This window comes from Leptonychotes weddellii, chromosome 10, assembly GCF_054177405.1.
Source record: "Leptonychotes weddellii isolate Sample4059 chromosome 10, ASM5417740v2, whole genome shotgun sequence".
Taxonomy (NCBI): domain Eukaryota; kingdom Metazoa; phylum Chordata; class Mammalia; order Carnivora; family Phocidae; genus Leptonychotes; species Leptonychotes weddellii.
In genome coordinates this window covers 78,471,865-78,494,188 of record NC_138378.1, presented here as the reverse complement: position 1 = coordinate 78,494,188, position 22,324 = coordinate 78,471,865, and the positions used below count along the sequence as shown (strand labels likewise).

Sequence of the window (22,324 nt, the reverse complement as noted above, 5' to 3'; positions counted from 1 at the left end):
TTTAAATATTAAAATGTATGAAACCAATGGAGCAAATACCCATGGCTCACCCCTCAGATTTCATGTTAAACTCTCCCCTTGTGTCCTTGTTGGGTGCCAGAGACCTGGAATGTCATCAGTCTCCATCCACTGGGCCTGGGCCCTAGCTGCCAGCCTATGGTTTCTAACCAGAAGGCCACAAGATGGTACCACTAGGGGCAGTCATGATCTTTCTCTCCAAGTCTGTCTCTCCTGCATCCTCTAGAGGTTCTTGCCAGAAATGTGGCTTTCATCTCTGACCCCTTCCTCGTCCTCATTCCCATTTGGGTCATTACAAACTCCTGCCATTTCTGCCCCCAAAATGCACCTACAGGTGGGCTGGTTCTCACCATCTGGATCGCCTCACTCTGGTCCAAGCCACCACTTACTCTTGTAGGGCCTCTGCCAGCCCACGTGGCTCCTTAGTGAACACAGAACAAGGTACCCCTTTCACACAGATGCAGCCCATTGGATGCACAGCCCAGTGGGCAGTGATGCCCTTTGAGCAAATAAGAAAAAGGTGACCTTTTCCTTTGGCCAGACTCAGCTCTGTGCCAGGGCTCTTGGCTTGGTGAGTGGAGTGGGGCTCTATTTTTGTTTCGACTAGCCCTCCTCGGCCAGATGCTCTTGAACAGTGAGCAACCTGCATATCGGTCCCTGGGGGCTCTTTTTTCACCTGGACCGCTACACTAGCCTGTGGGGTGGGAAATATGTGCTTCCACTACTGTCTCCTGCCATTCACTCTCCAGATGTAGCCAGAGCAACGCACATGCGCGCAGGCACGCACACACATGCACGCACCCCTGCCTGTGTTACTGCCCACGTGAAAGCCTATCGACGGCCTCCCGTCACTCCAAACTCCACCACTGGGACGACAGGCCCTACAAGCCCAGGCCCCAGCCGCCCTCACCACTCCCTCCCTCCCTCCGTGGCCATGTCGGCCCCCTTTCCCGGAAAACCTTGCCTTTGTCCTGCCTCAGGGTCTTCACGCCTCTGTTCCCTCAGCCCCAGACGCTCTCCTTCCCTCAGCCTTGCGCACACCCACCTCTCCTCCGGCTCTCTCCCCGAGGGTCCTCTCCGGAAGGCCCTGTCACCCTCTAGGGCAGCCGGCCCCTCTCCGCGCCGCGCGCCTCGCCGGCCTGCGCACTGGCCGCAACTCCCAACGAGCTCCTGGCGCTGAAAACCTGGGCCGCCAGGCCCTCTGCTCCGGCCCATCTCCCCCACGGCGCCTCGCCCGGCCCAGCGGTTGAGAACACCTGACACACACCTTGCGGACGAGGAGAGCCTGGCTTCAGGAGCCGTGAGACCGGGGAGCCGGGCCTTGACTGCGCCGCGAGGGGAGAGGCGCGCGCGACGTCCTGGGACGGAAGCAGCCCCCTCGACGGCATCTCCGTGCCGCGGAGAGGGGACTTCCGGTTTTGCTTTTCCCTGCTGTAGTGGATCTCAGCGCAAAATGTTTAACAGCTGCTACGGCACAGGCCCTGACTAACGACCAGAACACACACCAGCTGCGCGCCGCGCTGGTGCCCGTGGGCCGCATGTCGCTGCTGCTCCTAGCGGAAGGCCACCGGGCGCGCAGTCGCTGCGACACGACACACAAGACAGAGCCTGGAACGAACGAACCAACGAACGAATGAAGATGGAGCCTAGTGAGATGAGGGCGGCGAACTGCAAACGATCAGTTTGCCTCAGACCGGGTAGAGCCTAGGCAGGGAGAGAGCCCCTTGCGTGCTGAGCGGCGGGTCTGGACTCTAGCCTGCGATGACAGCGCAAGGTGAGGCGTGCACTCCCCGGGCTCCTAGAAGCTGTGTGAAGGGGCCGAGGGTGGACACCAGAGCACATCAAGGTGCCAGCTGGGAGATGCTCCAGGCCCGAACCACCGTGGGAGGAAGAGTGTAGGCCATCTGCGAGGGCAAGGATCCCCTGAGATGTTCCAGACCCTGCTAACCGCACCCCCCCCCCCCCCCCGGCAATTCCCTGGCGATCACAGAGCTCAGTGGAGAATGGGCTTCCTGCTCCGTTATAGACCAGCCTTTTGATCCTGGGGTTTATGATTATTCAGTGTGCAGAAGCCAGCCAATGAGGTGGCCATCCGGGGAGGGCCTGCTTCCTGTTGAGACTGAGCCCTGGGCAGTCTCTCCTGGATGTCAGTCAGAGGCTGAGAGCAGAGGCCATCCTGTCACTGCCCTGGACATTCAAGTCTGTTGTGATAGCAGGTGAGAGGACTCAGGTTGAAGGACAGCGTCTTGAGAGAGGCCTGGAGCCTCGGACACTCCTCTGGGTATCAAGTCTGGGACTTTTTTGATGTTTGACTTTTTTTTTAAGATTTTATTTATTTATTTACTTACTTACTTACTTACTTATTTATTTGACAGCACAAGCAGGGGAGAGGCAGAGGGAGAGGGAGAAGCAGACTCCCCGCTGAGTGGGGAGCCTGACATGAGACTCGATCCCAGGACCCTGGGATCATGACCTGAGCCGAAAGCAGACACTTAACGACTGAGCCACCCAGGCGCCCTGATGTTTGACTCTTATGCCACCTCAGCAGCCTAAAATTTGCAATCAAGGGGGAAGGAGCGTTTGTTGAAACTTTTACTTGGGGGCGCCTGGGTGGCTCAGTTGGTTGAGCGTCTGCCTTCAAGTCAGGTCATGATCTTGGGTCCTGGGATCGAGCCCTGCATCAGGCTGTCTGTTCAGTGGAGAGCCTGCTTCTCCCTCTCCCTCTGCCTGCCGCTCCCTCTGCTTGTGCTCTCTGTCAAAAAAAAATCTTTAAAAAATATATTAAAAAACAAAAAAGGGGCGCCTGGGTGGCTCAGTTGGTTAAGCGACTGCCTTCGGCTCAGGTCATGATCCTGGAGTCCCGGGATCGAGTCCCGCATCGGGCTCCCTGCTCGGCGGGGAGTCTGCTTCTCCCCCTGACCTTTCCCCCCTCATGCTCTCTCTCTCTTTCTAATAAATAAATAAATAAATAAATCTTTAAAAAAAAAAAAAAAGAACTTGGGAACACAGGATTCCTGCCATATATGGTCCCTCTCTAGGGACCAAAAGGCAGGGGGACACATGGTCTGGCTGTTGTGTGGTGCTGCTCCAACATACCAAGAAGATAAGTGAGCCAGTAAAAGGGGAAAGAGGGTGGAGAAAAGGGTATTTTATATACCAGAGCTTTGTATGTGTTTTTATTTTTTTAAAGATATTTATTTATTTGAGAGAGAGAGAGCACGAACAGGGGGAGCGGCAGTGGGAGAAGCAGGCTTCCCGCTGAGCAGGGAGCCCGATGCGGGGCTCAATCCCAGGACCCTGGGATCATGACCCGAGCTGAAGGCAGACCCTTAACCGACTGAGCCACCCAGGCGCCCCTTTATTTTATTTTTTAAAAGGTTATTTATTTATTTATTTATCTGAGAGCATGAACATGAGCAGGGGGAGGGGCAGAGAGAGAGAGAGAAGCAGACTCCCCGCTGAGCAGGGAGACCGACCCAGGGCTCGATCCCAGGACCCTGAGATCATGACTGGGGTCGAAGGCAGATGCTTAACCAACTGAGTCACCCAGGTGCTCCTGTATGTGTTATTTTATTAAATCCTCAAAACAATCTCAGAAGGCAGGTTTTTGTTTTACTCTGTTCTACAGATGAAGAAACAGGTTCAGAGAAGTTAGGTGACATACCAAGGTTACACAACTAGAAAGGGATGGAGCCAAGATCATACGCAAATCATTCTGACCCTACACCTCCCAGTGGCTGTTGCCTACATCCTCTAGGGCAAAAGCAGAAATGCCCTTGAGCAGGGTCTCCCCCACTCCTGGGAGGTGGCAGAGATGGGGCACTTACCTGGCTTCCTTTGTCTTCCCCAGGGCTGCCAGGAAGGGTGTGCAGGGACACCTGGCTCACTCCCTCGCGGCATTTGAGGTTCAGGCACAGCAGACCTCCATGGCTCCTTACCACATCCGCAAATACCGGGAGAGCCACCGCACACAGGTCCTGGACTTGTTCTCCCGGGCAATGGATGAGTACGTCCCCACCACCTTCCGCCACGTCCTGAAGCTGCCCCAAACCCTGGTGCTCTTGCTTGGGGTGCCCCTCGCCCTTTTCCTGGTCTCTGGCTCCTGGCTCCTGGCCCTCCTAGCCAGCTTCACCCTCCTCACTGCTCTGAGATTCCTCTCCAAATACCCCTGGAGCAAGTTTAAAGTCATGTGCTTGCGCACAGACATGTCCGACATCAGCAAGTCCTACTTGAGTGAGCCTGGCTCCTGCTTCTGGGTGGCCGAGGCTGAGGGGCAGGTGGTGGGCATCGTGGGCGTGCTGCCCATCGAGGAGCGCCCCCTGCCCAAGGAGCAATTGCAGCTGTTTCACCTGTGCGTGGCCTCGGGGTGGCGGCATCAGGGGATAGCGAAAGCCCTGGTCAGGACCGTCCTGCAGTTCGCGCGCGACCAGGGCTACCGCCAAGTCGTCCTCATCACCAGCGTGCTGCAGCATTCGGCCTTGGCCCTCTACCAGCGCATGGGCTTCCAGAAGACGCACCAGTTCTTCTTCTCCCTGAGCTGGAGCCTAATTGCTATTCCTTCGGTTATGTTTGTCTACCACCTGCCCTCTGCTCAGGCCTCTCAGGCACAGGAGTAGGAGGGGGGCCGGTGATCCAGTTCCTGGGGGCTTAGTCAGGAGAGGGCTGGCTCTGCTGAGGTAGCAAGCAAACCCCGAAGCCTCAGTGTGACAGCACAGTGAGAGCTCACTGTTCCTTCTGTGGGAAGCCCCGGGGGGTGGGGCGGGGAGGGTTCTGCTCCTTTCTGTCTTTTGGGGTGGCCACTGTTTGATTTATCCAGTGCCACGAGAAGGCTGAGTTAAAACAAACCAATAAACGCACACAAATAAACATTTCTTTATTTTATTTTTTATTTTTATTATTATTTTATTTTATTTTATTTTTAAAGATTTATTTATTTGACAGAGAGAGACACAGCGAGAGAGGGAACACAAGCAGGGGGAGTGGGAGAGGGAGAAGCAGGCTTCTTGCGGAGCAGGGAGCCCGATGCGGGGCTCGATCCCAGGACCCTGGGAGCATGACCTGAGCCGAAGGCAGACGCTTAACGACTGAGCCACCCAGGTGCCCCTATTTTTATTTTTTTAAAGATTTTATTTATTAGAGAGAGAGAGTGTCGAGAGCAGGAACACAAGCAGGGGGAGTGGGAGAGGGAGAAACAGGCTTCCCGCCGAGCAGGGAGCCCAATGCGGGGCTCGATCCCAGTACCCTGGGATCATGACCTGAGCCGAAGGCAGACACTTAACGACCGAGCCACCCAGGTGTCCCCAAATAAACATTTCTTTAGTTCACGTGTCCACCATCCACAATTTAGCCTGGACTTGGCTGGCAGCCCTTTTGGTCTCAAACAGCCCACTTCACATATCATTGTGGGATTGGCTGGAGTGACAGGGCTACTGGGCCAGCTCATTTTCCAGCACGCAACTCAGCGATGGTTTTAAGATAATTGCAGGGGACCAGAAAGTGAAGCAGAAACAAGCAAATGCTTTTTCAAGCTTCTCAGGTGTCACATCTGCTGACATTCCGGACTCGGGAAGAGAAATGGGCCCTGCCTCGTTAGTGAGAGGAGCTGAAGTCACACAGCAAGGGGTGCTGAGACAGAGATGGAGAAGAATCCTGGGAGAAGGACTGGGGCCCACAATGCCATCAGCCTGCTTTGGCCCCCAACACACCATCTCCACTGAAAGGGAAGGAGGCAGCCCGGGACAGGGAGTGGGATTTTAACACGGGCTAGACTGAGAAGTGATGCAGCCCCCACCCCACTGGCCAGGCCCCAGTCACATCGCCCTAATATGCCTGAAGGGAGGCTGAGAATGTGTGTGTCCGGGAAGAGGAAATGGGATTGGTGAATTTCCCAGACCTGCCACACCTGGGACCCTGCCTCTTGTCCCCAAGTGCTCAGAGATTCCAGATTTTTACAGAAGCCTCAGGCCTGACCCTCTGATACAGAGGCAAAGTGGTGTGTGCCCCACTGTCCACCTTGTCCAGCTAGGTCATCCCTGGCACCGGGTCTCCTGACCCAGAGGCTGAGTCCCAGGATCCAGTGAGTCCCCTGGACCCGGGAAGTCCAGGCACCCTTTCAGTCTGGGTCTTGTGACATACTCCCATGCCTGCTCATGGCTTATCTCTCGTGAAGGGTCAGTCAGGCCACAAACAGGCCCGAATCCGCCAACTGGCATTGCTACAGGTACTTTTCCCCTAAATGGGGACTTTCATCAAATGAAACGTTTAACAAAACATTCATGTTTTGTTACCCAAGACCATGGGCCTCAACTATGCCACCCTCCATTGGGTCTCTTTTCTCCCTAGCCTCGGATGACCCATGGTCCCTTCTGCCAGGCATTCTACCTCTTCCACGCCTGCAGCCTTTGCACCTTCCCTGTGTGCTCCTCAGAAGACTGGACCATGTAAATCTCCTGTTACACTGTGCCCCCAACTTCCACCCCTCGTTTTAAATCAAGCTCCTGTTACCTCCCAGCTCCAGCTTCTAGTTAATGGCAGGGGCCCAGCCTCTCCGAGCAGTAGAGGAAGAGGAGGTTCCCACCAGCTGTCCTCGGCCCATCAGGCCACCCCTCAGGAGGAATTCCCAAGTGGGCACCAGCTGGTGCTAGAGATGGGGGAGGCCCACAGTGGTCCCGATGCTTTGAAAGTTTTCTTAAGTGACAATTAATTGGTACTGCTAATCCCACGTAGACGTGGTCCATGCCCTCCAGGGGCTTACAGGCCATAGGGGCTGAGAAACCAGGAGGCAGCAAGGGGTGATATATTGTCATAAGAGTGGAGATGGTGGGGGTACTGGACAAAGAACATCAAAAGGGCACCCACCCCACTGACTGGTGGATGGCTTCCCATGAGCCTCTGGCCCCACCTCAGGCAGAGGAAGTCAGTGGACCCCACTGCTCCCTATTGCCTGATCCACAGAGAGGGTGCTCTAACAGCCAGGGACAGAGGCCAGGCCTGTCCTGGATGCTACTCCTTTGCTCATATTCTCCAGACCATAATCCACACTCTTTTTTTTATTTATTTGCGAGAGAGAGAATGAGAGACAGAGAGCATGAGAGGGAGGAGGGTCAGAGGGAGAAGCAGACTCCCCGCCGAGCAGGGAGCCCGATGCGGGACTCGATCCCGGGACTCCAGGATCATGACCTGAGCCGAAGGCAGTCGCTCAACCAACTGAGCCACCCAGGCGCCCATAATCCACACTCTTGATCAGTGGAGTTTGAAGCAGTGCTTCCCTGCAGAGTTCAGGAAAGGGGCCCAAGGCCGGACAAGTGAACGTGTTTGTGTTGGTGAATTGGAGGGAGGGTATTTAGGTCAAGATAGTGGGCTAAGGATAATGGAAAGTTAAACCGGAGCTTCAGGCCAGGCACCAGGTATAAGAGATAAGAAATAAGATCTGAGACCGAAATGTGGAAATTCCAAAGGAGGTGACCAAGACAATTTAGGGGGTTTCCAGGGGTGTTGCGGGGGAGGGGAAATGGAGAGTGATGGCTGCAGGTTTTCTTTTGGGGCAATGGAAATGTTTCAAGTCTCGATATAGGTGGTGGTTTCACAACATTGTGAATGTACTAAATGCCACCGAAGGGTACACTTTAAAACTGTTAACTTTATGTTATATGAAATTCACCTGTAAAAAGTTTTTAGAGATAAAAAAGGAAGAGCTCAGATGGCTCTAAAACCCAAAGGGAGGATACAAAAGGTTGGAGACAGCAGAGATGTTGAGAAATTGTTATGGGAATTACAGCTGGCCATGAGTCTGTCCCAACCAAGCAAAGGATGGGCAAGGTGCCACCTGCAACCCCAAGGCCACTGATAGAGAAGTCTTGAGGACACCTACGTACACTTCTGTGGAGCAAGAGCTGATGGCTGACGCTTTCCTGGGAATCTGAGTCATAGTCAGTGCCCGTGGGCCCGGAACTCTGGCAGAGGTAGGATGTTGTTGGCTTTGTGTGTGTGTTTGAGAGAAGGGGGTGGAATTGGAGGAGAAAGTGCTTTTCCTGAACTGGGCTTAGGGGAATGCAGACAGAGGCAAGGCAGTGGCTTGCAGGGAATGGCAAAGTGCAGCTCTGTGACTTGTGCAAGGACCCCTTTGGGCAAGTGTAGGGGACTGATAGTTTTCCAGCAAGTAGGAAGGAGGGAGGGTGTGGTCCAAGATGATTTTAGAGGTCAGTGACTTGGGCCCAGCTGTAAAAAACCATAGAATGCTGACTCCAAACTTCCTTTTACCTTTCTTCAGCTAATAAGTAATTTGTTCAATTTCAAAGATGAGGTTTTATTCTGAACTTGGTAAAACTTTAAGAACATCCAGTTTCCTTTTATGTAACAGTGTACTGGTTAAACTAGGGTAAGTTTGTTTTTGGTTTTGCCCGCCGGGCATATGCCTCTTCTGTCTGGCACACGTGTGTGCCCGTGTGAGTACCTGCAGGAAGGTCTGTGCTCCCTCGCTCTGCCGTGCCTCTTCTTCCTCCTCCTCACATTTGTAATATTGTGACAACATATACATCACATAAAATTGACCATTTTAACAAATTTTAAATGTGTAGTTCAGTAGCATTAACTACATTCAAAATGTTGTGCAACTATCATCACTATTTCCTGAATTTTTTCAATACCCCAAAGAGAAACTCTGTACCCGCGAAGCAATAATCCCTCTTCACCCCCTCCTCCCAGCCCCCGGCAGCCACTATTCCACCTTTTTAGGAATTTGCCTACTCTAGGTACCTCGTTTAAGTGGAGTCATACAGTATTTGTCCTCTGTGCGTGGCTTTATTTCACTTAACAATGTTTTTTTAAGGTTTATCCATATCGTAGAATATATCAGAATTTCATTACCTTTTGAAGGCTGAGTAATATGGTATATTACACGCACACACATTTTGTTCATCCATTTATCTCTTGATGGACATTATGGTTGTCTCCACCTTTTGGCCAGAGTTAATTTTTTTTTTTTAAACCAGAAAACAACAACAACAAAACATTTAAGATACAGTGGGAACATAGTGAATTTTTAATGGGGAGACATTATTAGGAAGGTTAATGAATACATTTTCCATGTATCATAAACCAGGTGGTTACCTTCTGAACAAAATCAGTGTGAAAATGCTCAGCTCTATATCCTGAGGATAACCTAGTTTAGATTTTGCTAAATATGAGTCTTATTATACGAAGTTTATTTTAGGAACAATTATGCAGGAAATATGGACCTGTGACCAGGTGGCAGACCAGGGTTTTAAAGCTAGTGGCTGGGGCACCTGAGTGGCTCAGTCAGTTAAGCACCTGCCTTCGGCTCAGGTCATGATCCCAGGGTCCTGGGATCGAGCCCCGCATCGGGCTCCCTGCTCAGCGGGAAGCCTGCTTCTCCTGCTCCCTCTGCCACACCCCCTGCCTGTGCTCTCCGGCTCTGTCAAATAAATAAATAAAATCGTAATAAAAAAAATAAAGCTAGCGGCTGACTGGGGAAGACAGCATCTACTTTGAGCACTAATTAGAGGAAATTAAACAGGGGCACTGCCCCTGCGGGCCAAGTCACCTAGAGCTACGGCTAGAGAAAGCTCATAGGGGAGAGCAGGACCTAAAGGTTCCTCTCTCCAGCCAACGTCTCCCCTCTGGGGGCATTTTCACTCCCTGGGGTGTGAACCAGAGGGGAGGGGCACCAGCTGTTTGACAGATTGGCAGATGCCCAATGAGGTAGAGAAGTGCCCGAGGGAAAAAGTGAGCACCCTCATGGCGTGTGGGTCTAGGGAACAGGAGGGCAGAGCACCCTAAGGGGAAGCTGGGACAGCCCAGATCCTACCAGAAGCCTGGGAGGGGTCAGGGGAGCAAGGTTAGGCAGGACAGTGGGTGCCAGCAGAGCTCTCTCCATGGGGCATTCTGAGAGGTGGGAGGGGAAGAGGAGGGGCGTCTGTCCTCTGTTGGGTGCGACATGGGGGAGGGGCCCTTTCCCCCAACCACTGAAGGCATGAGGAGCCTGGATCCTTGATGAAGTTGGATCCTGGGGAATCTTTGAACTTGAGCTCCAGTTGGATATGAGGGACTCCAGAGTGGGCATGGGAAGCTGAACTGCGGCCCACACCTGCCTGGTGAGGGGAGGACGGTGAACAGGACAAAGCTGCTGGGGGCTGGGTGCTGCCCACCACACAGATTCCCATCTGGGAGGTCACCGTGTCTCTCCAGCTGCTCGCCTGTACAGCATGCCCTTCATTTTCTTTCTCATCGCATACTTTCAAACTGCTACCTTGTTTTCCTTTCAAATGATTTAAAGTGTATTTTGTCCTTACTGTTGACAGTATGTAGTTTGTCTATTGAATTGTTTTAGCTTAATTGATCTGCTCTTAGGCTTCCTGACCATTTTTATTTTCCCCCTTCTAAAATGTTTGTTATATGTATACTACCTTAATTTATAAACTCCTGGCTTCATCACATATTTTAAAAATTATTTCATTTTTTTAAGGGGCGCCTGGGTGGCTCAGTCGTTAAGCGTCTGCCTTAGGCTCAGGTCATGGTCCCAGGGTCCTGGGATCGAGCCCCGCATCGGGCTCCCTGCTCAGCGGGAAGCCTGCTTCTCCCTCCCCCACTCCCCCTGCTTGTGTTCCTTCTCTCGCTGTGTCTCTCTCTGTCAAATAAATATTAAAAAAATAAATAAAAATTATTTCATTTTTAAAAAAAAATCATGCCTTTAAAATTTCTCTTCTGTTGACATTTTAAATGTTTTAATTTAGGCTTTTCAATCCCAAGCTATATCTTTTACAAATATCTTGATGTTTGTGATTTTTATTTCTTATATGTTGTAATTCCTTCATTATATTTCATTTATCTTTTATTGTGAAAAATATACCTAACATAGAATTTGGCATTTTAACCATTTTTAAATGTATGATTCAGTAGCATCAGGTACATTCACTTTGCCGTGTAAGAATCGCCACCATCTACTTTCACTATTCCAGACAGATTCTGGACCCACCAAACACCAGCTCTTTGTCCTCCCTCCTCCAGCCCATGGTAACCACTATGCTACTTTCTGTCTCTATGATTCGCCTATTCCAGGTACCTCATATAAATGGACCACATGATTGTTGTCCTTTTGTGTTTAATTCTTTTTCCCCTTACTGCTCAATTACTGTTTTTAAACTTTTATCTTTTTGGATTTTTATCTAATTTCTTTGCATCCTGAATTTAATTAAAAACTGTTTTTATAATAGTGACTTTTGCTTTGTTGTGCTGATGGGGTCACCGCATATGGAAGGCTGGCCTTGTCCTGCCCGCCACTTCTCTATCAAGTTGGTGCCCGTCAGTAGATCTATCCTCTTCAAGGCTAGCTTTCCAAAATCTCTCTGGATGACTTGAGACAGATTCATATTTCTTCCTGGGCATTTAGCACCCTTGGGTTTCCCTGATGAGACTTCCTGATATAAGTGGGGACTCTCTTGGTCTCTTCTCTCCCCTTCCCCATTTTCCCGGCATCAGCTTAGGCTGCCCCTAATCCCTGTGGGCTCCAGTTGCCAGATAAAAAAATGGACACACCCCAGTAAATTTGAATTTCACAAGAACAGTGGGTAATTTTTTAGTGTTTCAAATATAGCACAGGACTTAAATGAACAATCATTTGTTCATTTAAAATTAAATTTCCTAGGAGTCCTGATTTTAATTTGCTAAATCTGGCAGCCCAACTGTGGACACTACCCAGAATTCTAAGTTTATGTATTTATTTAGTAATCTCTACCCCCAGTGTGGAGCTTGAACTCACAACCCCGAGATCAAGAGTCAAATGATTTACCAACTGAGGCAGCCAGGTGTTCCCCACTACCCAGAATTCAAAACTCGAGTTGAGTCCATAGGCTGCCATCTTTGACTTCCAAAGTCTAGGAGGAGGAAGAGGAGGTATGGACCAGGCTCTTTCCCCTCTGCCTTTTCTTCCAGGCTCTACAGAAAAACACACCAGACTGGGTTAATTTATGATAATTTGTTTTACCATAGGGCAAGGGCCATTTCAGAAAGGAATTACAATGTAGGTGAATATGATCCCAGATCTAGGCAGGCCTTCACCGCTTGGACAGGTTGATATGCATTCCCTGTAGGTAAAGAGCTTCAGAAGATTGACTCACACCAGAGAAATCCAGAGGGTGAATGCGGAGACTAGCCTGGCTAACATCCTGGGGTTGGCCTGCACTCCCAGAGTTTGCTGGGACAGAGGATGAGCAAGTGTTTTCTGAGGACCAGATTTGGGACATGCATGCATATCCAAGAGGCCTGCATGGAGCATTCTTTTTTTTTTTTTTTAAAGATTTTATTTATTTATTTGACAGAGAGAGACAGTGAGAGAGGGAACACAAGCAGGGGGAGTGGGAGAGGGAGAAGTGGGCTTCCCCCTGAGCAGGGAGCCCAATGTGGGGCTCGATCCCAGAACCCTGGGATCATGACCCGAGCCGAAGGCAGACGCTCAACGACTGAGCCACCCAGGCGCCCCTGCATCGAGTATTCTGCTAATAATGTGCATTTCCAATTAATAATAAAGTTAAAGCAATTTATCATATTTGTACAGGCCAGTTGTATTTGTTCTTCTGTGAAACTGCCTGCTCATGTTTTTATTTAGTCCATCTTTCTATAGATTATCTTTAAAAACAAATGACTCATAGGAGTTCATGATATATTTTGGATACAAATCCTTTGTTGGTTACATGTGCTATAATTATCTTCTGTTTTGTGCCCTGTATTTTCTATCTTTATTTACTATTTTTAATTGTTCATTCATTCATTCATTTATGGGGGTGGGGAAGGGCAGAGGGAGAGGGAGAATCTTAAGCAGGCTCCAAGCCCAGAATGGAGCCTGACACAGGGCTCAATCTAACAAAACTGAGATCGTGACCTGAGCTGAAATGAAGAGCTGGATGCTTAACTGAGACACCCAGGCGCCCCTATGGTGTCTTTTAATATAGAATTTTTACATTTCATTAATTGAATTTATCACTCTTTTTCTTTATGGTTTGTGCTTTGTTCCTTAAGACATTTTTTCTTTAGAGACACTTTCCTATATTTACTTCTAAATTTTTTGTTTTGCCCTTCACATTTAAGTCTTTAGTTTTGTTTTTATTTCTCTCAAAATTATGTATGTGCCCAACTATTTTCAAGAGTCAGAGTTCTACAGATTTGTGCTGTGTAAGAGCAGCTCTACACTTCCCTGTGCACACTCAACTTCTGTATCTTTAAAACACTTTTTTAAAAATTCCAGTATAATTAGCATACAGTGTTATTAGTTTCAGGTGTATAATATAGTGATTCAGCACTTCCATACCTTACCCAGTGCTCATCATAAGTGCACTCCTTAATCTCCATCACCTTCTTAACCCATCCCCCAACCCACCTCCCTTCTGGTAACCCTAAATTTGTTCTCTATAGTTAAGAGACAGGTTCTTGGTTTGTCTTTTTTGTTAAATTCCACATATGAGTGAAATCATATGGTATTTGTCTTTTTCTGACTTATTCAGCTTAGCATTATACCCTTCAGATCCATCCGTGTCGTTGCAAGTGACCAGATTTGATTCTTTTTTATGGCTGAGTAATATTCCATTGTGTGTGTGTGTGTGTGTGTGTGTGTATGTACCACCTTGTCTTTATCCATTCGTCTATTGATGGGACATTTGGGTTGCTTCCATATCTTGTCTACTGTAAATAATGCTGCAATAAACATAGGGGTGCATTTATCTTTTCGAATAAGTGTTTTCATATTCTCTGGGTAAATATCTACTAGTAGAATTACTGGATCACATGGTAATTCTATTTTTAATTTTTTGAGGAACCTCCATACTGTTTTCCAGAGTGGCTGTACCAGTTTGCATTCCCACCAACAGTGCAAGAGGGTTCTTTTTTCTCCACATCCTTGCAAACACTTGTTTCCTTTTTTTTTATTTTAGCCATTCTGACAAGTGTGAGGTGATATCTCATTGTGGTTTTGATTTGCATTTTCCTGATGATGACTGATGTTGAGCATCTTTTCATGTCATCTGTTGGCCATCTGGATGTCTTTGGAGAAATGCCTGTTCATGTCTTCTGCCGATTTTTAATTGTATTTGTGTGTGTGTGTGTGTTTTATTGAGTTGTAAAACCCCTTATGGGATGTCATTTGCAAATATCTTCTCCCATCAGTAGGGTGTTTTGTTATTTCCTTTGTTGTGCAGCTTTTAATTTTGATGTAGTCCCAATAGTTTACTTTTGCTTTTATTTCTTTTGCCTCAGACCTATCTAGAAAAATGCTGCTATGGCTGACGTCAAATTATTGCCTGTGCTCTCTTCTAGGATTTTTATGGTTTCAGGTCTCATTTATTTCCATGTCTTTAAGGGACTTGTGTGGCTTCTTCCTAATCCTCAGTTTTAAGCTTGTCTGTGGACTACTTTTTGGGAGTCGAGGCCATGTCTACGTCACGCATGTGCATCCTTCCCACTCCCCAGTTTCCCAAAGAGATTAGACCACTGGTCGGGGAACATCAATATTCTGTGTTTATTTTAAGCTAAGCTACATAGTAAAACTATGATTGCTTATTCTTTTATGTAGATTTTTGTTTTCTTTTCCTTGGAATTATCTTTTTTGGGGTTGTTGTTTAGTTTTTTTTTTCCATATAGCTGTCACTTATTCAGCTCCAAACTTGATCAGATGTTTAAATAGATCCCCATGACATTAAGGTGCCTCAGGGATCCTACCAATTAGATCTCCCTGAAGTCTTTCCCAGAGCCTCTGGCCTCCAATCTGGACTGATGACCCTCTGTGTGTCATCCAACAAACCCTTATTGAGTCAAACACATGCTACACATTGTGTTAGGCCTGGCAAAACAAAGGGATCAGGCAGAGGTGCCTGGCTGGCTCAGTCAGTGTCTGAGCCTTCTTCATAGCCTCCTTCTGGGTTAGGAAGGGAGCCTTGGTGGCGCCCTCTGAGCTGTGCTTGGAGGCAGGGTCTGCTGTTTAACTTGGCCTCTGCGGAAGTCTGCTGGGGAGGCAGCTGGTCCCTTACTATCTTGCTGGGGCTTCCCTGAATTTTGAATGAGGCCGATTAGCACCTTCCCCCCCTCAACTCTGGGCTTTAGCTGTCATTCCAGGCTACAGGATTAATTACATGCTTTACGTACATTATTAAGTTTATTAATTCATGCTTTTCAGAAGTGGTTATCCGGGTTATAAATGTTGGTTCCATGTGTGATGATAAATGCTCTGAGGCTTCAATCCTGAAGAGAGGGTAGCCGGAGGAAAATCCACCAAAGGCTAGAGGCCCCTGGCAAGCTGGAATGAGGCTAAGAGGAGGCTCTCAACCCAAGGTGCCTGGTCTGCTGGGAGTGTCTGGGCATGCCCAACAGCAACTCTAACCAGACCCCATCTCCACAAAGCCCAAGGCAGAGCTATTGTCATGTCCTGCTGTGTTTGTAAAGAAAAGCCGTATTTTGGGACGCCTGGGTGGCTCAGTCAATTAAACGTCTGCTTTTGGCTCAGGTCATGATCCCAGGACCCTGGGAATGAGTCCCATATCAGGCTCCTTGTTCAGCGGGGAGTCTGCTTCTCCCTCTCCCTTTGCCTCTCTCCCTGCTTGTGTGCGCGCACTCTCTCTCTCTGACAAATAAATAAAATCTTAAAAAAAAAAAAAAAGGCCATATTTCATTCCCACAGCCCATTTCCCTTGACTGATGCTTTTAGATTGAGGCTCCCCATACACCTCGGGAGAGACATTGCATAGCTCCCTGAACATCTCCAGATGGTAAAGAAATGACCCTCTGCTGCTTGCTTTACTATGAATCAATCAGAAGTTATTTATTTTCTAAAAGTATAAAAACACATACACATACAGAAAGGGACTCACTCATGGCTAGACTTCAGAAATGATATCATTGTGACAAACATTCCTGTGGGCAAGGCCGCTGTGGAGAAAGTATTGCTCCCAAACCATTAATAATCCTAATCACCACTCTGCCTCAGACTACTGACTTCACTATTTCTAAATTAAACGTAGACAAAGAATTAAGTTTTATTAAACCAGACTCATAAAAGTAAGGACTGTGCTTCTTCAGGTTGATAAAATATAATTCCAAGACTGTGAGGAAAATAATCTTATATCAGTTCCAGGGAACTTTTCTCCCCAAGAGCTGATTGGTCACTTTCTGTGGAAGAAAAGAAAGACAGGAAAAAAGTTAGATACTCTTGCCATCAGAGGCCGGCAGCCAATCCTCACCCCAGACATGTCATGGAAGAGACCAGTGGGGTTCTATCCAAATCTTGTTTATCTTCCCCAGTTACAGAAACTATGGTAATTATGCAAAAAAATTCTTCCTGAAGTGTTTAGGAAAGATGATCTATATAGTCACTATCTATTATTTCTGTACAGATACAGATCACTTATGATCTGGATAGGCCCATCCATCCATCAGTTCAAACATACGAGCACAACGAGAGGCCTGGCCTGTGATGCTGACCCACTGGACAGGCCATGTGGTGCCTGGGGACCCCCTCCTCGAAGGGCCCGGCCCAGCCCAGCTCCAGGTGTGCTCCAGAAGCAGTTCTCCAATCCCACATCAGTCTGGCATAAACTCGTCTTTTGGATTCTGACTTTCAGAGTCCTCTGGTGGTGAAGTGAAGGGGTTGGGAAGGAAATGAGAACAGTGAAGGATATGGACCTTCAGGCATGGTAGCCTGCCTGGCTTCTCAAGGAATATACTGGTAGCAAGTTCCCTGGCGTCGGAGGGTCTGGGTCTTGCGGCACCACTGATTCCACTGGGCTACAGGCAGGAAATGGTGGTGGCTTTGAGGCTCTGAGTCCCCAAGCTGCCAACTCTTACGCTACACTCGACACTTTCCAGTTTATTTTACAAGCTCTAGAGGTATTTGACTTACCAATAAGGGGCACAACACTACCATTTGGGACTCTAGAATGAAAATCCAACAATTCTGATAGATTTGGACATTTCCACCATGACTCCTAAGTATAGAATTTGGTTTTGTTCCAAATGTATGCCTGGAAGGTGCCTTTTCTAGATTCGCCTTTTAGATGTTTTGATTTGAAGTCTAGTCAAATAAAGGTGCCTTTATCTTCCAAATTTCAGCAGTGGTACAATGCATTACAACCTTAAGTTTACTTCCCAGATATGGTTAATTCAAACAGGTCAGATGTGTTTCTCTCAATTTCTCTTTCCCCTGATAAACCTGATGGATCCTGCTCAAGGGCTGACTGACCTTCTTGAATAGCTGAGCTCGCAGCCGGTATGACTTATATTCCAGTCTCCTCTTCTCCTCGTCTCTCTTTCTCTGAACTTCTGGAAGCTGCTCATAAATCCTTAGGAATGGTGCCAGCAGGAAAACAAAGAGCAGTGAGGTCACCCAAACACAGAGGGACATGATCTCTTCTCCCCCCATGTCCCTAAGGTCTGCTGCTCTCAGGGCATTTAGATCTCAAACACAGGCCCGGGGCCTCTGTCGTGGGCCTGCTTCCTGTTAGACAGTTGGACACAAAGAATGCTGGCCTGGGGTGCTCATGATCTGGGAGGGCAGACAGATGAATAAAAACGTAAGAAATCTTGCTTATAGTGGTTACTTCTGAGAAAGGAGTGGGATAAATGAGTGGAGGTAACAGCTTTTTACTCTATATGCAAAAATGGACAGTTTCAATATAAAATAACAGCATGTATTAATTAGTATATTTTTAAACACCCAGAAAATAACAGAAAGAAAAGTACAATAATGGCCCTATGTACAAAATGCTACACAGAGTTCCACGAAATGAAAGGTGAGTCTTAAAGACAGGAGCAGAGAGGGGATGGGAGGAGAAGGGAGTATTGGTAGGAAAGAGTCAAGGCCTCAAAGAGAGGCATGTGGGGGATCATGTGGGAAGCAGATGAGGTGAAGGTGAAGTGGGCTGTGAAGGGTCTTGTAGCCATGTGAAAACCTTGGGCTCTGTCTTATCAAGGATTGGGTGCCACTGATTTTAAGTAGGGAGGAACATGATCAAACATGCATTTGATAAATATACTCTAATTGGAAATGATCTAAATTTCCCACAAAAGAAAAGTTAAACAGATTATGGAATAAAATGGAATTATTACAAAGCATAAAAAAGATATTTCAAAGAATTTGAGAATTTTTAATGATATGGGAAAATGTCACAATATATATGTTGAGCAAAATAAAGCAGGCTACAAACCTGTATATATAGTATGATCAACAATTTGAGAAAAAATAAGTGTGTGTGAATACAGGTCCCTGCAAAACCCCCACTCCTGCCAGAAACAGCACTAGTGTCAGTTCAGTTTAGATGGAAGGATGATCAGTGACATTTATTTTCTTCTCATTTTCTCTATATTTTCCAAAGTTTTTTATAATTTGAAAAAAAAATCACTGAAAATGACGTAGAGGCTCTGTGGAAAATAAATGAGAAAAAAATAAAGAGCAGAACCAGGAAGAACAGCGTCCTCTGAGAGTGGGGGCCAGGCTGCACCAAGGCGGTGAGAGCAGGTTCCAGAGCAATCAAGAAGCTGAGTGTTCAGGATGCGCTAGCTGGCCCCATGTGTAGTGGCGGGTAACATGGCTAGAGGTGACTGCTCCCCAGCTCTATAGCTGGATGAGGGGGTGGCCCAAGCAAGTGTGGGAGTGGAGAATGGGGAGATCAGTTTTGGATATGGAGGAGACGATCACTAACTGAAAACACTACAGTGGAGGGCAGGAACGAGACCAAAGAAGAACATACCTACGTTTTTAAAAGTCACTGTTCATGAAAACCACATGTGATACCACCTCACACCTGTTAGAATGGTTATTTATTTATTTTTAAAGATTTATTTATTTATTTGACAGAGAGAGGGAGAGAGGAAACACAAGCAGGGGGAGCGGGAGAGGGAGAAGCAGGCTCCCCGTGGAGCAGGGAGCCCGACGTGGGGCTTGATCTCAGGACCCCGGGATCATGACCTGAGCCGAAGGCAGCAGCTTAACCAACTGAGCCACTCAGGCGCCCCTGTTAGAATGGTTATTATTAAAAAAGCAAGAGAGAAGAGCCTGCTTCTCCCTCACCCTCTGCCTCTGCCGCTTCCCCTGCTTGTGCTCTCTCTCTGTCAAATAAATAAAATCTTAAAAAAAAAAAAAAAGCAAGAGATAACAAGTATCTGTAAGGATGCAGAGAAAAGGGAACCCTTGTGCACTGCTGGTGGGGAATGTAAATTGGTTCAGCCCCTGTGGGAAAACAGTGGAGGTTCCTCAAACAATTACAAATAGAACTACCATAAGTAACCTAAGTGTCCATCAACAGATGAATGGATAAAGAAAATATAATATATTATTATCCAGTCATAAAAAAGAAGGAAATCTTTACATTTGCAACAACGTGAATGGACTTTGAGGATATTATGCTAGGTGAAATAAGTCAGATAGAGAAAGGCAAAACTGTATGATCTCACTTACATGTGGAATCTAAAAACATCAAACTCACTGAAATAGACAATAGAATGGTGGTTGCCAGGGGCTGGGGGATGGGGATAACAAGGAGATGTTAGTCAAAGGGTACAAAATTCCAGTTATAAGAGGAAAAAGTTCTGGGGATCTAAGGTCCAGCATGGTGACTCTAGTTAACAATACTGCACTGTATACTTGAACACTGCTAGACCTTTAATGTTCTCACCATAACAGTAAGAACACCCCCACCACCCCCACCAACACTACTACCACCAACAAAATGGTAATTATGTGAGGTAAAGGATATGTTAACTAACCTTAGTGTGGTAAACATATTGCATATACGTACATCAAATCATCCCATTATATACCTTAAACTTACACAATGTTATATGTCAATTAAATCCATGACCGATACATGCATATTGCTAATTAATTGCTAATGCATGCAAAGGCACAAAATTCAGCAAGTATAAAAAGGCAAACAATTAGTCTTTGTCCTACTTCTATATGTTAGTCACTCAGTCCTTCTTCCCAAAGGCAAGCGCTATCACCATTTTTTGGGGTACCCTTCCAGAGATATTCTATGCATATAAAAGTATATGCATCTATATAGGCACAAATACTTTTTAAACACTGCACACGGTAGCAGTGTACACTGCTTGAAACTTGACTTCTTTTTTTTTTTAAGATTTTATTTATTTGAGAGAGCGAGAACACAAGCAGGTGGAGGGGCAGACAGAGGACAAGCAGACTCCCCACTGAGCAGGGAGCCCGACATGGGACTCGGTCCCAGGACTCTGAGATAGCGACCTGAGCCGAAAGCAGACGCTCAACCGATTGGGCCACCCAGGCGCCCCAAACTTGACTTTTTGTGAAGCTTAACTTAATATGTCTTAGTATTTCATTATTTTTCACTGTATTGCATAAATTCCTAGAAATGTGATTGTGTGGATAATGGGTAATGCCTGAAATAAACACTTTATTTCAAAATATTCATATCTTATATTTTAGGTATCTTTATTTATATGTAGGTTTCTAACAAAGAGAAGCCTGACTAAGGCATGCAAATTAGTGGGAATTCTTTGTATGTTTTTATCTGACTCATCCATACCACAATCTGCTATCTATTTGTCTTTCCTTTTTTAGTGCTATAAGTAAGAAACTTCTTTCACAACTAATTTTCTCGTAACATTTTAACTTGAGCATAACGTCTTTATTCTAGGGGCAAGCCAGAGCTCTTGATCACTTGGTGGCCTTATTTATACTTTTATAATTACTCTTATTCTTTTGTCCTTACCGCTTAGACCTCTGAATCATTTCCTTCTTCCCAACAGGCCTGTTCTTCCGGGCATCCAGGAAGCCTAAGCATAAGAAGGGGTTTTCAGTGGATAGTGTCTTAACAGGGAAGGGTGTGTTGCTCAAGAGCTGTGAGAAGGAGCTGCTAGGACTTGGTGTCCCTACCTTGAGCTGACAGTACTGGGTGGTGAGCAATGGCCAAGGCCAAGGCCAGGGTTAGACTATGGGGACTGTGACAGCAGGCTGCTGAAGACACAACACGCGGCGGCACAGACTAGCCAGTGTGAACAGAAACACTGGCCGGTTTATAGTAAGGCTGTGATGAAAGCAGTGGGTGGCACTTGGTCGTTTTCACAGCGTTCACATATTGTTTTACGGAGATCTTACACCTAGCAGAATTGTTAGGAGCACAGAATCTGAAGCGAGCCCATCAGGGTTTAAATCCCAGCTTATCAGGTGTATAATCTTGGGCAAGGGACTTAAGCTCTCGTTTCTGTTTTCTCATCTGTAAAATAGGGATATTAAATAGCATCTCCCTCAGAGAGGTGTTATAAGCATTGAACAAGAACCGTGCCTGGGCCAAACATGTAAGGGTTACATATTATTATTATTATTATCATCATTACCATCATCATCACCCTCACCACAACCACCACCACCCCATGAGGCAGGCAATCCTGGAACTTGCTCACAGACCCACAGCTGCCTTATAAATACACCAGTCTCACTGCACACTCTGGTTTCTAAGATGCAGTGACAGGTCAGGAGAACTTGGGCTTATGTGGATCACGAGAGCACCGAGAGCCACAAGGGGCAGGTGTGCTGCCCAGGGAGAGTGGAGTCTCAGCAAGCAAGCAGGCCCTTTCTGTCCCTGTGACTGGGATGGTGCTGAGCAGTGCCCCCCCGGTTGGGAAGCAGCCCTTGCCCTCTGCAGCCGTGAGAGGCAAGTGAAGAGGCAGAGAGTACCTCTCTTCAGGAGCGGGCGCGTGGGGTCCCGGAAGCCCTGCTGCTCTCCCGCAGTGTTGAACAGGGCCTCCCGCTCACTCTGCAAAATGTTCTGCAGCTTCCTCTCCTGGACTATTAGCTTCAGACGCTTTATTCGCTCCCCAGAGCGGGAGATGAAGTCAGGTCTGTGAAACTGAAGGGATTCCTGAAGGGGAAAAAAGGCCCCCCGACCTCACGTTAATGATGCAGCCTGTTCTCCAAGGGCTTAGAAAATAGCATCAGCCCCACAGTGGTTTGAAGAGCCTGTTTCTAAAGTGCAGAAAATATCTAGAGTTGAATAATCTAACAACTCTCTGTGGGGGAGAGCTCCAGGAGGAAAATCAGAGGGATCAAAGAATGCCTCTGGAGTAAGCCAAGAACTAAGACTGTGGCAATTACAACTTGCCCAAATATCGATGGGCGAGAGCTCAGCCTATTGTGCTATTTTAAATTTCCCTTCAAACAAATACATTATTAAATGACATTTCTTTCAGCTCCCAAGGTACATATAAAGAAGGGACTTTGTGCTATGCAAGAACAGGAGCTATGTAAATGGAGGAACACACAAACGGCTGACACAAG

The 22,324-nt window shown here is 47.2% G+C and overlaps 2 protein-coding genes across 2 annotated transcripts in view; one reads left to right on the top strand and one right to left on the bottom strand.

The window, feature by feature from the left end:
- The first annotated feature begins 2,153 nt into the window (after window positions 1-2,153).
- On the top strand, window positions 2,154-4,865 carry NAT8 (N-acetyltransferase 8 (putative)). The gene is made up of 2 exons (XM_031018148.2): window positions 2,154-2,234; window positions 3,869-4,865. The coding sequence occupies exon 2, from the start codon at window positions 3,945-3,947 to the stop codon at window positions 4,632-4,634; it is 690 nt and encodes a 229-aa protein (XP_030874008.2). The 5' UTR covers window positions 2,154-2,234; window positions 3,869-3,944; the 3' UTR covers window positions 4,635-4,865.
- Window positions 4,866-15,812: 10,947 nt separating this feature from the next.
- The window catches only part of ALMS1 (ALMS1 centrosome and basal body associated protein), a 180,857-nt gene continuing 174,345 nt past the window's right edge, over window positions 15,813-22,324 (bottom strand). Inside the window, exons 20-23 of the mRNA XM_081797285.1 lie at window positions 21,725-21,908; window positions 20,760-20,823; window positions 17,255-17,354; window positions 15,813-16,185 (exon numbers count right to left, since the gene is read on the bottom strand). Of these exons, the coding sequence (XP_081653411.1) occupies window positions 16,141-16,185; window positions 17,255-17,354; window positions 20,760-20,823; window positions 21,725-21,908 (393 nt within the window). The 3' untranslated portion in view covers window positions 15,813-16,140. The remainder of the gene's footprint in view (window positions 16,186-17,254; window positions 17,355-20,759; window positions 20,824-21,724; window positions 21,909-22,324) is intronic.